Source organism: Heptranchias perlo, chromosome 25, assembly GCF_035084215.1.
Source record: "Heptranchias perlo isolate sHepPer1 chromosome 25, sHepPer1.hap1, whole genome shotgun sequence".
Taxonomy (NCBI): domain Eukaryota; kingdom Metazoa; phylum Chordata; class Chondrichthyes; order Hexanchiformes; family Hexanchidae; genus Heptranchias; species Heptranchias perlo.
In genome coordinates this window covers 42,412,173-42,426,473 of record NC_090349.1, presented here as the reverse complement: position 1 = coordinate 42,426,473, position 14,301 = coordinate 42,412,173, and the positions used below count along the sequence as shown (strand labels likewise).

At 43.7% G+C, this 14,301-nt stretch overlaps 1 protein-coding gene across 20 annotated transcripts in view; it reads left to right on the top strand.

The window, feature by feature from the left end:
* Positions 1-12,440, top strand: part of fbrsl1 (fibrosin-like 1) — a 744,900-nt gene extending 732,460 nt beyond the window's left edge. For all 20 annotated transcript variants that reach the window (XM_068006148.1, XM_068006144.1, XM_068006153.1 and 17 more), the window contains 4 exons: positions 748-828; positions 6,909-6,992; positions 7,701-7,926; positions 9,788-12,440. In XM_068006148.1, coding sequence (XP_067862249.1) covers positions 748-828; positions 6,909-6,992; positions 7,701-7,926; positions 9,788-11,018 — 1,622 coding nt within the window. In that variant the 3' untranslated portion in view covers positions 11,019-12,440. The remainder of the gene's footprint in view (positions 1-747; positions 829-6,908; positions 6,993-7,700; positions 7,927-9,787) is intronic.
* Positions 12,441-14,301: the final 1,861 nt, after the last annotated feature.

Here is a 14,301-nt window from a genome sequence, read left to right as displayed (position 1 = left end):
TGCTCGCCATCTGGAAGTGTCTCCGGGTGTTGAAGGCACGACATAAGTGCAGTTCACTGGATATCTTTTGCACAGGGTATTTGATGAGGGATTCTTGAAAGTCAATAAAATATTGTAACACAAAACATTGCCTTCAGATGAAAAGTTCACTGATGTGTATAGCTTTCATCCCACTGCTGCTGGCACATTGAACAGCACCTCACTCCTTCCAGGCACTGTAGATGTGCTGATATTCTTGGTACTGTAGAAGGTGTGCATGTTAACTTTGACTAGCTGTCCACAAGACAGATGGTTGGCTGCCCAGCCAACACTATGTTCAATAACAATCTGCCACTTTGCAGCATTTCTTCTAGTTTCTCTGGTGGATCTTCATTATCGCCTGGCTGCTGTCCTGTGCATTACAAAAGTTTGTAAGCGATCTCATTTAAAACCCGTCACTGGGGTTCTCATCTGTTAGATGCGTCCTGAAATCTTAGTGGATTGGAAAATGACAGTCTCCATCAGTCATGTGGAAGTAGAGTAGTGGATATGGTTTCAATGGATTTCCATTTCAACAGAAAGCCGCCTCCTGGGTTGATGATATAGTAATAATTTGAACTGTATGTACGTGTTCACTGAAATGACCCTATGTATCTCTATCCTCTGATGACTAGTTAACAGTATTGATGGATTGTTGCTTTCATCTTTTCTTGACTCCTTTATCCTTCATTTAACCGAGAAGGATTTTTTTTTGCCTTTACCTTGTAGGTAATGCACATCCAGCGACAACCTCCTTTGGGCCTCCGCCTCATCACCACAGCAGCTTTTTACCCACTGGTCACCTGGCAGGTAAGAACTGGGAGACAGTCGTGCAACCTTAGACTTTAATGGTCCTTGATACAGCAGTTGTTCATCTTGGATCAAGCCACAGCTAAATCCAGTTATGATCAGTTTTTTTTTAATTTAACTGTTCCCTCAGCAGTTTTGCTTTCCAGAGGTAGTATTTTCACAGTTCTTGCTGCAGCTCACAGGACAGGTAAACAGGCCAATCTCAGCAGCATGCAGTGTACATGTGCTTCCTGGCTAACAGGATCTGCACTCAGTGGTGCAACGACTGCCCAACAAACATTTCAACATCAGGAAGTTACAAGGTGCCACCTCCGTCATTTGCATCAGCTGGATCTGCCTCTTAAATTTGAAAACAATTCTCACGCTGTCCTAGTGAAAAGAGCAGGTTTATTTAACAACCATGGAGGATCCTGAATAAATGTTACTGCAGCCTGAAGGAAGTGTCCAGGCCAGAATCTAACCTCGGTTGGCTCCCCCTCCCTCTTAAAACAAAATCAAAGCATTGCTTTAGTTGATAGAAATAGGATTGTTCTGCAGAGAAGTTTGGGTAATGGGATCCACCATTTTACTGCTGCCGAAAAAAACTGAAGGCAAAGTTATTTTTTTCAAAATGTTATTGTTAGGGAAAATAACTTTACATATCCATCTGCAATGCCCTATTTCCATCTATCAGACAGACCTATCTGCTCGAGCCAGGTCCAGGTTGAATCCACATTGCAGCCACTCACCTTCATTAAAATGAACCAAGAGCCAGTGTAATCTAATGAGGTTTGCCAGTGAAACCTCATTTTTAGGCAACAGGCAATAAATGCCAGCATTTGCCAGCAACGCCTACATCCCAAGAACAAATGTGGGGGAGAAAAAGGAATGTTTCTGGACCTGAAAAAGAGTAGCCATTGCAAGCACTGGTCCAAGCCCACTTCACTTTTTTAAATAATCATGTGAGTGTTCTGTGTGTAAAAGTGATCGAATGGTAAAATTGTAACAGTGAGTGAATAGGAGCTCCATGTGTGTGTGTCAGTGAGTGAGAGCACTGGGTGATTGAGAGTGAGTCCATGAATGGGAGCTCCATGTTTGTGAGTGTGAGTGCATAAGTAGTAGTGCAGTAATAATGAGTGCGAGAGAGTGACTACATGGGTGGGAGCATCAATAGCGTAAGTAGCAGCACTTTGAGAGTGAGTTGGAGTGCTGTGTCCGTGTGAATGACTGCAAGGGTGAGAGTGAGTACACTTTTACTGGCAATCTCACGAGTACATAGTTTAATAGAAGAGTGGAGTCTTCAACGTGGGACCGACTTGGAACCTGACCAGAGCAAAATTTAAATACAAGACGTATGTCGTTACATATATATATTTTCCCCAATGCCATTAAAATTTTGTCCAAAAAAACCCTTGCATTCAGTTCCTTAAGGCTACAATGATGGGGATATTCCTCAGTCTACATCTGTGAAATAGTCTTGTTCTTTTCACTGAGACAAAAAGAATTTTCTTTTTTCAAAGAGGGAGTTTGAGGTTCTGCCATCGCCTGCCCCCCCCACCCACTCCCAATTATAAGGCAGAGCTACTCATACCCCCTCCCCCAATCGAAGAGAGAGCAGTCATCATCCCCCGGATGTAAGGGATCTTGAGCTATTCGTACCCCTCTCCAATTTTAGCTGTCGGCTTGGCCATTTCCTTCAGCCTACAGTAATAGCAGCTTTCTTTTCACACAATTGTGGATATAAAGCAGCCCCGTTCTTTTCACTGAGCGACACGAAAATTGTTTTGGAAAAGGTCTTGATGCTGGCTTAGCCGCTCGGGACTTATTGATAGATAAGGGAGAACCAGTGAATGTGGTTTATTTGGATTTTCAGAAGGCCTTTGATAAAGTCCCACATAAGAGGTTAGTGTGCAAAGTTAAAGCACATGGGATTGGGGGTAATATACTGGCATGGATTGAAAATTGGTTAACAGACAGGAAACAGAGAGTAGGAATAAATGGGTCTTTTTCGGGGTGGCAGGCAGTGACTAGTGGGGTACCGCAGGGATCAGTGCTTGGGCCCCAGCTATTCACAATATATATCAATGGTTTGGATGAGGGAACCAAATGTAATATTTCCAAGTTTGCTGACGACACAAATCTAGGTGGGATCGTGAGTTGTGAGGAGGATGGAAAGAGGCTTCAAGGCGATTTAGACAAGTTGAGTGAGTGGGCAAATACATGGCAGATGTGGATAAATGTGAAGTTATCCACTTGGGAAGGAAAAACAGAAAGGCAGAGTATTATTTAAATGGTGATAGATTGCGAAATGTTGATGTACAAAGGGACCTGGATGTCCTTGTACACCAGTCACTGAAAGCAAACATGCGGGTGCAGCAAGCAGTTAGGAAGGCAAATGGTATGTTGGCCTTCATTGCAAGAGGATTTGAGTACAGGAGCAAGGATGTCTTACTGCAGATATACAGGGCCTTGGTGAGACCACACCTAGAGTATTGTGTGCTGTTTTGGTCTCCTTACCTAAGAAAGGATATACTTGCCATAGAGGGAGTGCAGTGAAGGTTCACCAGACTGATCCCTGGGATGGCAAGACTGTCGCATGAGGAGAGATTGGGTCGACTTGGCCTGTATTCACTCGAGTTTAGAAGAATGAGAGGGGATCTCATTGAAACATATAAAATTCTGACAGGGCTAGACAGACTAGATGCAGGGAGGATGTTTCCCCTGGCTGAGGGGGTCCAGAATGAGGGGTTACAGTCTCAGGATACGGGGTGGAAATTTAGGACTGAGATGAGGAGAAATTTCTTCACACAGGTTGGTGAACCGATGGAATTCTCTACCACACAGGGATGTGGAGGTCAAGTCACTGAATATATTTAAGAAGGAGCTGGATAGATTTCGAGACACAAAAGGCATCAAGGGGTATGGGGAGAGCGCGGGAATATGGTATTGAGGTAGAGGATCAGCCATGATCATATAGAATGGCGGAGCAGGCTCGAAGGGCATACTCCTCTTCCTATTTTCTATGTTTCAAATGCTGGTCGGGCCCTCCTGAGTGTCCCGGTGGTGGTGACACCATTGGAATGCTGTGTATATGTACAGAAGTGTGTGAATGGGAACAACAACGTTCTAATGCAGTTGAAGCTTACTGTGTATAAGACATGTGCCCCAATTGTTCCAATTCATGGTTTTGAACTCCTGGTCATCCTCACCCCACTTGGGAAATCCAGGACCAAGCTGTGTGGTGGATCAGTGGAAAAAAGGAGAAATGATTGCTGGTCGCTGGGATTCTTCCCACTGACCTGCGTATAACCGTACAAACAAATGGCCCCATCAGGTAGGGTGGCCGCAGCTGGGTTCCATTATGTCAGACCATTTTAAAACAGACTGTATTTGTACTGTCGGTGACTGTGATTTGAATAATACTCAGCAGTGATTGGTAAGGTGTACTGATTACCAGGGTAGTAATAAAGCTAATGAAAGGCTAAGAGGTGCGGGCAGGGCAGGATGCTCGTTGTGATACCTCACTGGGGGTTGCTGTGTTTGTTTGTAGGTCCCTGAATGTGACCACGCAGCCTGAATGAGCTGGTTACAAACCTTGGGTAAAATAGGTAATGTCCTTAGAAGATACTTATGATACTGAACAGCATTTAACAAAACCTCTACAACACACCACCCCGACCCTCCTGATGCTGCATAGTGTTTGCCTGCCAGCAGGGCACAGAGACAATATGCTCTGTGGTCTCCTTCAACACTGTTGTTCAGTCAGCTACTAGGAGGTATGTGAAAAGGCATTGCTATTGTTTTTCCCCGAGTAAGGAAGTGGTAAGAGTTGGAAATTACAGATACAAACCTACAGCCCCCTGCTCCATAATGCTGCGAGTCGTTTGTGCTGCCATTCTAAAAACCCTCAGTTTGTTAAAGTACATATTGAAGTGTGAGTGTGCCACTTCCACCATGCCAGTCTGTGCCATCTTCCATGCTAGCTGTACAAAGACTATTGGTCACGCATCAATTCATGTTTGCACATTGTAATTCTCAAGCAGCTGACCAGAAGGTGCCGCCACATTCATAGTCACGCATTTTTTACACACACACCTGCACAAAATCTGAAACACGCACATTGCAGAAAAATTTTCCTGAATTGACCCACAGGTTTCTTTTGCTGTCCTTGACGCTATCGGAGGTTGTGTGGTGAATCGGGGTCTGCGTGTTTGCACCATGTCTGGATGGGCCTGATGGTCTTTTTCTGCCCTTTTCATATATTTGTGTGTACGAATAGTCTAAGTTCATGTGAAATTTAAAACTTATCCAAACACAAGTATTGGAATGCTTTATAGATTGGGAGGAAATGAGAAACACACCAGTTAACGGCATGCTCAAGAAAATTATTGTCACATGTTAGAATTTAGTAACTTGAAGCTAGCCATTGCTCCTTTTAATTAACTTTACTATTGAAGCCATTCTAATATTTTCACCCACTAATGTCTCAAGGTATATGAAATATTGTATATTGCAGCTACCTTTTTTTCCAAATTATTTGATCATTTTAACTTCCTGAAGATAAAGTTATGTAGAAATAAAGTAGCAGATGCGATGAGTTTTGCAAAAGCTTAGATTGTGGTTTGTATCGGCATATTTTTAACATTTATTTATATATATTAAGGATGCAGTGGCCTCCAGTATTTTTTCTAATTAAAAGGTAAGAGCTGAAGAAATTTGCCTGTGGTAAAATGATTCTGACACCATCCATTTTGAACACTTAACTTTTTGCAGTAGAGAGCACAGACTGTACAGTATCTACACAGGAACCCTGCAGTTTTCCACTGTAGCGATCATAAATACCTTCAAGATGGACGTGGTGATGATCCCTTTCTCTGAACCTACAAAAATGGGAGAAATGGTGGCTGCTGTAGATTTAATATGAATGACAGTTATGATACACATGAATTAATTTTCCCCATGTGTTTCCGGTAAATGGGGAGAAATATGAGGCAGTGTATTTTTAAACTCATCACAGTGCTGCATTATTACGTATAAATGTTCTCCCTACCTATTTTTGGAATGTACCCATTTCAAGCATCATGCCCCAATCAAATGGGCAGCAGGCCTGCTCCCCTCCCTATGCCAGTGCCACTCCAAATGGCTGATGATAGATTTCCAACGGTTGGCCTTTTCTCCCCCCTCCTCCCCCCACTACCTAAATGGGCAATGCTAAGCCTCCATTCTGCTTCCCTCCCTGGTGACTTGTCCAAGATAAGGAACTACATGCCCACCCCATAGCACAAGATTTTGGAGCAACACTCCACTGTTGCAATTCACACTGTGAGATGAGGTTAACATTATGGGGATGATTTTAACCCAACCCACCCGTCGGGAAACTGACTGGATCGGGTGCAACGCTGGTTTTGCACCCCGTCCGATTTTACTCTCCATTGAAGTCAACAGAGAGTAATATTGGACGGGGTGCAAAACCGGCGTTCCACCCACCCCTGTGGGTTCTCCTCCCCCCCCCCCCGCCCCGACTAATTAGGTTCAAATTATCCTCTAAATGTCAGAAATAAAAATAGAAGTTAGACACAGGAGCATTCTTTCAATCGTGTGAGAATAAGAAACCTGTGAGACACAAATTGAGCATGAAATCACAAGGGCTAGTTGTTCCGCTCTTGCATTGTCAGTGGATGGAAAATCTAGCTCTAGGATCTGAAAACCAGCTTAACCGATAAGTCTGGATATTTTCAGTTGCTTTATTTGAATAAATGCACACGTGCACAACAGAAACACCTGTTCTCTCATCTTTGGATGTTATTTTTTAAGTGACCTACAAACGTTCTTTTTGACCAGTTTTTGAAAGGATTGTATTCATTTGAGGCAAGTTTTATTAGGCAGCTGATTTTGTAGTTTTGAGCATTAGGGAGAGGAAACAAGATGCCTGATTTTAAAGTGAGCTGCTTCTACAAACAAACCTTCAGAAAGAAAGATCAGCACCAGCTCTCGGTAAATCCTACCTAGATTCAGTCTGCAAAATGAAATGTGTGTTCTCAGACCTCAAAGATGTGTTTTTATAGAAGTAGTTGAATGCCTGTTAAATCCATGTTTTTCAGATCCATTCAGTAGATCAAACACCTACGGTGGCCTTGGAAACCTCAGCACCAGTGCCTTTGGAGGATTAGGCAATCCAGCACTTGGTTAGTACTTGTTTGTATTGTAAATCTAAAGTACCATTATTCTTTGTGTTGTCAAAACAGTTGCTTAAGATAATGTATTTATTTAGGCAGCAGCACAGTTGCTTGTTTTGACTGGCTTTGGCTGTTTGCCAGCACATATTCTTCATGCAAAATGTTGGTATTTTAATGGGCCATTGCCATCTGAACATGTCTTAGCTGAAACTTTGCCATTTTCTTTTTAAGCGGAAGGATGCAATTGATGATGTGGTGATATTGCATTGCTATCCTGCCTTCTAAATCTGGTGACTGTCGCCACAGTGCAGATCACGTAGCAGTTCGCTGCCCATCGGTGTGAACATTCTTTATCAACCAACACGGCCGACGTTTTTACAGTTGACTGTTTCAGGAAGTCGACCTATGTGGGTGTAACCCAGCTTTTCAGGCTGTGCAGTGCAGGCCTCCACTGGTGTTAGTGTGAACTGAGGTGGAGCACCTGCTACCTAGGCCTTTACTGGGTGTTTCACCCGATGACATCATTTCAGATCAGCAGCTCGACATCTATGGAAAGCCCGAGTGTGAATGCTAGCTGGGGCTGGAGTTCAAACCCAGCTCCAAGAGTTTTCTTGGGTTTTACAATATAGCATTTTGACTTGTACTTCACGTGATTTTTAAAAGAAGGCCTGACAATTACTTGATCAATGTGTTTTCCTCTGTATTCCACTTTCTCAGCTTCCAACAGCATGTTTGGTCACAAAGAAGGTCCAGGTATACAGAGCCTCAACAACGCTCATGAGCCATGGAACCGCCTCCATCGAACGCCACCTTCATTTCCAACGCCACCACAGTGGCCAAAACCAGGGGATTCTGAACGAAGCTCCTCAGTAACTAATCACGACAGAGATCGAGATTTGGAAAAAAGAGAATCTTCACTTAAAAGTGACCGAGAGAAAGAAAGGTACCTGCCCGATTAAACTTGTTCACCTGTTCAGTAGGAGTTTTCTATAGGTAGCCTTCCCGGTGTGAGCGCTCAGCCTTTTTCACTCCATCCCCTTCCAGGTATTAAAAGGGTAAATCTTCTTGACCCTGTGTTCCTCCTCTGCTGACTCAGGCTTTCGGGGTGGTTTCACAGGCATCAGTTGCCCAAGTGGCCACAGTGTGAACGTGGACAGGGACTTGTTGCAAGGAATTTAACCATTACAGCAGCCTGGTCCTGTCCTTACGACAGAGATTGTCGGATAGCTGTCAGGAACCCCGAGCACTGCCTCTCTTCCCATCTCAGGGCCCTGGCCTTAGGGCCAATGGTAATACCTCCGATGGTGATCATCTAATTCAACATAGAGCATGAACGGAAACTGGGTCCACCATGCTCAGTGAGTTAGGACTAGACCATTTGGAATGTTTAGTCACTGAGCCAACAAGAGACAACGGTCCCGAGTTTATTTCACCATTCTGCCGGACTCTTGTCATGATTCCAGTATAGCCCAGAAATAGGCCAACCTTCAGAACATAAGGTCCCAGCCTATGCTGGGAGTTCCCACTCGACCTTGTAAGGGGCGGGGCCTAGCCTACTTCCAATGCCAGTGACACAAAGGGGGCAGGGACTCCCTGCACTGGGACTTCTCACTTCTCTGACCACAGTGGAAGCCGGTACACCGGCATCCAGAAGGGCACGAGGCCCCATATTGGGGCGGAGGGGGAGAAACAGGGCTGGACCCCTACAGATCTTTTTTTTAAAAATGCTATTGTTGGCCCCAATTCTATCAAATAAAAGGATACAGAAATCGTTTCTTAGGTGTGTATGGAACCAAGCAGCTGTGAGCCGGAATTTCCAGCCGCGTGAGATTGCCAGTGTCCCAAGATATTCCCCTACTGGCCTGGATGCCCACCCACTCCATGATAATGGTGTACCCTCTCAGTGACCCTGCGTAATTCAGCAAAGTCAGAGCTGGGGGCACGATCTCGGCCGATGTAAAGTCAAAGACGATGTTTTTTTGTAATGTGGAAGAGAATGTTAACGGTACAGAAATAATCCCTTAACTTGTAAGTTTACAGGGTAGACAGTGAAAGTCTGGAAGGAAACAGAATGTAAAAGTACAAAATCAGTTTTAGAATCATCCCTCACAAAATTAAGATATCTTTGGGACTCCCAACTCCAGTATATTCATTGTGATGGAATCATAGAATCTTCCAGCACAGAAGGAGGCCATTCGGCCTATTGTGCCTGTGCTGGCTCTTTGAAAGAGCTGTCCAATTAGTACCACTCCCAGCTCTTTCCCCATAGCCCTGCAAATTTTTCCTTTTCAAGCATATATCAAATTCCCTTGTGGAAGTTATTGTTGAATCTGCTTCCACCACCCTTTTAGGCAGCGCCTTCTAGGTCATAACAACTCGCTGCATAAAGAATTTCTCATCTCCCCTCTGGTTCTTTATCCAAATGGTTCCTTCCTCTTTGTGGTTTTTCTGACTTAAACTGATCACTGGTATGCTTTGCCCGCTGATGAAATCCAACTAATGTTTAGTATTTATTAGTTTTAAAGCATAGTTACAAGACGAAAAGCTTCAAATCCTAGGACTATGCAACTGTCAATCAGCATCTGTAAAGAGAAAAGACAGGTTAACGTTCTGAAGGGGCTGCACCAACATTTCTCTTTAAAGATGCTGACTGACCTGCTGGATATTTCCAGCATTTATGTGAAGTTGGCTTGCCTAAAACCTTGCAGAGTTCCTGAACTCTTCAGGTTCACTAGATTTGGCTTACCAGATATGTTTGTTTGCAATATTTTGTGGTTTAAAATAATTGACACGTGTTTGTCTAGGGATGGAGTGGAGAAAAACAGGCACTCCAACAGATCATCACCGGCATCTGCCCCAGTCAACCACCAAATCAACAACCTCATCCACAGCAACAGCCGAAGCACTAATGATCCAAACAGACATCACAGCAGCACTGAGCGAGATCGGTCAAAGGAGCTGGAGAGAGAGCACTCGGACCCACTGAGGGAGTTACCTGGCACTGAGCATAAAATCAAGGAGAATCGGTCACCAATAAAGGAAGGACAGAGCCATGAGAGGCGGCTACCGGAAGACAATGCAAAGCCAGTTGTGAGACCCAATTCTCCGTACAACAGAGCTATGCTGAACGAAAGCATGAAGCTCAGCAATTCAGTGAGCAAAGACAGCGAAAGGAAGGCAGAGCCCTCCTGCGAGCTTCAGAAAATAAAGAACGACGTAAAGATAAAAGAGGAGCGAAAGGAGGATAATGAGGTGATGGTGATAGGTTCGGACACTTTACAGCATCCCCGGAGCAGTGAGCCACCTCATCATACATCTATACATGGACTTCCACTGGGTCATTCTGTGGGCACCATGCCCATTACGATGAGCAGTATCCACCAGATGAACAATATGAATGTGCTTGACCGTGCTCGGATGGTGACGCCCTTCATAGGTATGAACCCGCTGGCGGGAAGAGAACGACTGGCCCATCCCGGATTCTCTTGGGATCCTGTCCGAGATCCTTTACGAGATGCATACCGAAGCTTCGACTTGCACCGGAGGATGGAGTTCCCAATGCGCACGGATCCCATGCACAGGTTCCCAACGGCGACTGGTTTCTATGAGCACGATCGGTCGTACAGAGACAGGGAGCCTCACGACTACAACCATGAGCACGTTCTGGAGGTCAGGCGTGAGCAGGAGCGCTTACGGCATGCAGACGAAAGAGAACGCTTGCATCTACGGGAAGAGTTTGACCGTGCCAGGTTGCACGCCTTGCATACATCAGCCATGGACAGTCATTTGGCACATGTGCCATCCTTCATGCCTCATTTAAGCGGAATGCACTACCCAAGGCTAAGTCCATCCACTGCCAATCACAATGGGATTTTGAACAGGACCCCACCAACTGCAGCGTTGAGTGCCCCACCTCCTCTCGTGCCAGCAGGCAGTGCTCGGTCTGCCTCTCCCCGTAGGACTACCCCACTCACTAACTCAGAATCCCGGGACTACTCCCCTTCTCGTAATCCCAAAGAAGTTGAGGCACGGTAGTTCTTAGACGTGACGAGAGCTGTCCTGTGTATAAGATCCTCTGATTCAAACAATGCACTGCAACAAGAAGAGAAAGCTGTAAATTTATAGAATTGAAGCACAGTTGAGAGGGTTAAAAAGTCTGAACTTTGATACCAGAAGATTGCTTATAATTGGAATTAATATATTATCAATTATAAATCTCTAGATTTCTTTGTGCAGAGAAGAATTCTGAAATCATGTTTGTACATTTTTCCAATATTTGAAATCTAATTTGTATGGATTTGTAATTTTATTGTTTCACTTTTATTTGTTTGCTTTTAAGTTTTGTGTTCTGTTTTGCAGCAGTTGCAGGCCTCAGACAATTTTAATAATACCCAGGGTTTGCTATGGTATTATTTATCAAAATACCAATTTACAATGAATCCACTGTGAGGTTCCATATTGAGGCCAAAAAAATGACTTTCCTTTATTTGGTTCCCAAAAAATGTCTGTGTACTATGAGAAATGTACAAATCTGAATTTGTTTTGCCTTATTAACAATTACAAGATATGCAGAAGAGGTCCTTGTGGTTCCTGTACAAATGTAAATACTCTGTTGATACTCAGAACATGCTAATTAAATTCTTTACTTAGGTAGCCTTTATAAAGGGTTTCTGAAACCAGAACAGCTCACTGGATATTTGTAACACAGTTATTCCTATAGTGTCACGTGGAAGTGTGCTTGAAGCTCAGTTTCAGAGAAGCATATTCAATTCAACTATGCAAGAACCGCAGGCAGGTCTTTCACAAAGGCTGCGCATCCAAACTAATGGCAACACACAGTGGGGGAGCACCCCTGCGTACAACAGGGGGACAGAATACAAACCCATTAAGCAGACATGGAACAGGCTGCATTTAAGAGAAAGGGAGAGAGAAAGAGGGAGAGAAGAAAACTGTTGGACCATTGAGGCACCCAGTTCAGAGAGAGGCTTTATTTCTCAATCCACAACACAGACAATAATGATAAACATTGTATTGGGCAGAAATTCTTAGTGGCTGGCAAGGACATTCAATGTGGACCTTGTGTAATTGTGCAGTGTTTTTATGGAATCTGTATACAAGACAAAGTAGTATTTTAGGAATCAAAAATCTCATGGTAACATTTCTGATCAAATACTGTTAGCAATTAAGTCCTTAAACAGATGTTTCTTGCAGTGTGGTTCTGGCTGAACTACTCTGCATGATTCTTTATTTCTTGGTCATATGTAAATTTTGCCATGTTTTACTTGCTGGACAAAAAAAGCAGCATCTGTGTTTATATATCTGGGCTTTTACTCTGTAGTTACTTCATACATCAGCTGCCATTTCCTCCTTTCTGCTCTGTACTTTGGTTTCTGTATTTTAAACAGACTTGATTCCTGTAGATCAATGAGACAAATACAGCATTGATTTTGGACAAAATGGTTGTTTGTTTGTTGTGTCAGAGATCGCACCAATTGAACCGTTTAACACTACCACTTGTAAGCTGTTGATGCAAAATTATTTTGACAATTCTGGCAGTGATTCTGTCTGCCTGTGGCAGTATATTTTTTTTAAATCTTCAGCTGAGGAATGCATGGTCGGCAGTTGCAATGCAGGTTTGTTAGTGGATAAAACCGCTGGCTCTAGTTTCTCTGCTCTGCTCTTTATGTAAAATGAGTCAGTATTGCATTCGTAGACTATCTTCCTGTTTCACATATTGTAAGACATAATATATTATGAATCTTGCTGCAGTTCTTTCAAGACAACTTGGTACGATAGGACCCATCACCTATCCAACCTACACCAAGCTCATAAGGTAAATGTGTGAAAAGGTAGCATCTCCCATCCATTGTTTCGCTGTTTGTGTCCAGCAGTCACATAGACTTTCATGTTATTGCTGCATTTGTGCCAAGACCTTATTCCCCCCTCCATCCTGTTAAAACAACAATGTGTTCATTTCCTTTTTGAATGTTTAAACCAAGTCTGCATTCACTGAGTGGGGTGGTGATTTGTTCTAAGTTATTGTGCAGTAGTTGCTCATGGTTTTGGTGATTTTCATTTTTTAACTGGTTGTACCACACAAAGGACATCTATATGCATCCCACTGACTCTTTCATGCTTTAAAAATCTGGAATAGGGCTCCCCAGTAGTGCAGGGTCAAGATAATGAATTGCTGAGCCATGTGGACCTCAGATTTGATCCCCAGTCTATGCTGAGTTAGCTGATCTCAGCCTGTGCAACAGTAGGGAATGCAGCAAATGGCCACAATGCTCCTGGGTTTTGGGGAGGGGGGGCGGAATTAGCCATGTTTCCTACTCCTGATAACACAGAACCTTCTACTGAAAATACCCATTTGGACACCAGCTTAGGATAATATCTGACTCCACCAGGACTTCCCAAGCAGTCAAGTAACCCAACAATACTCGATGTCTAGGCTCACATATGGAGAATGGCCACTTGATTTAGGTACTGAACGGCAAATACCACCCGTGGAACTGTATTCAAGAAAGAAGTCAATGACTTGAGCAGGAGAGGGAAGTGATTTGGCAGAAAAAGGAAAGAGGGGAACCTCTGTCATGATTCTCTCGATCCACTTGACATAATCTGAATCCATTTAACGCCATTAAATTATCTCGAAAGTTCATACCAACCAGTAGATCCAGGTTTGTTAACTAGTCTCTGCTCAGCTGACTGCAATGGGGAAGAAGTATGGGTGCTATAGTTGGCCATTTGCGCCCCTGATTTTGGAGGTGGGAGGAATAAGCCAGCCAGGATTTCTGTTCTTGATTGCTGCGGAATAACCCCGGCTAGGAATTGCACTCTTGTGAATATCAGATGAGAACAGCACCAGCTTGCCAGTCGTGGCCCTCCACAGTCAAACAGTCCACTGATACAGAGGAAGAACGGTGATTTGGGTTATGTACTGGACGGCTGCTGACCACTGTGGGACTGCGTCACAACACAGCCTTCAGGAGAGGAATAAAGCTCTGCCACCTTTGTCGCCTTCTCCAATATCTCCGTCTCTTTATAAGTCCTGCAGTCAGGTATGATCTTGGCATTTCTAGAGTGTCAAAATCACTTCCTTGGACTGAAAACTTTGGATGAAGTTATACAGTTAGCATTTGGTCAACTTTCTGCTTTACCCCATTTATCTGTATACTCTTGTGTATTTATATTTGTACTTTTGATTCAATATGCACCAACTTCTCCATGTCTTAAATCATGAATGCAGGACACCTTCAGGACTCGTGTAATTGATGGTAACTGTCAAGCGCCAGTGTTTCATTTTCACGTGGCGTCA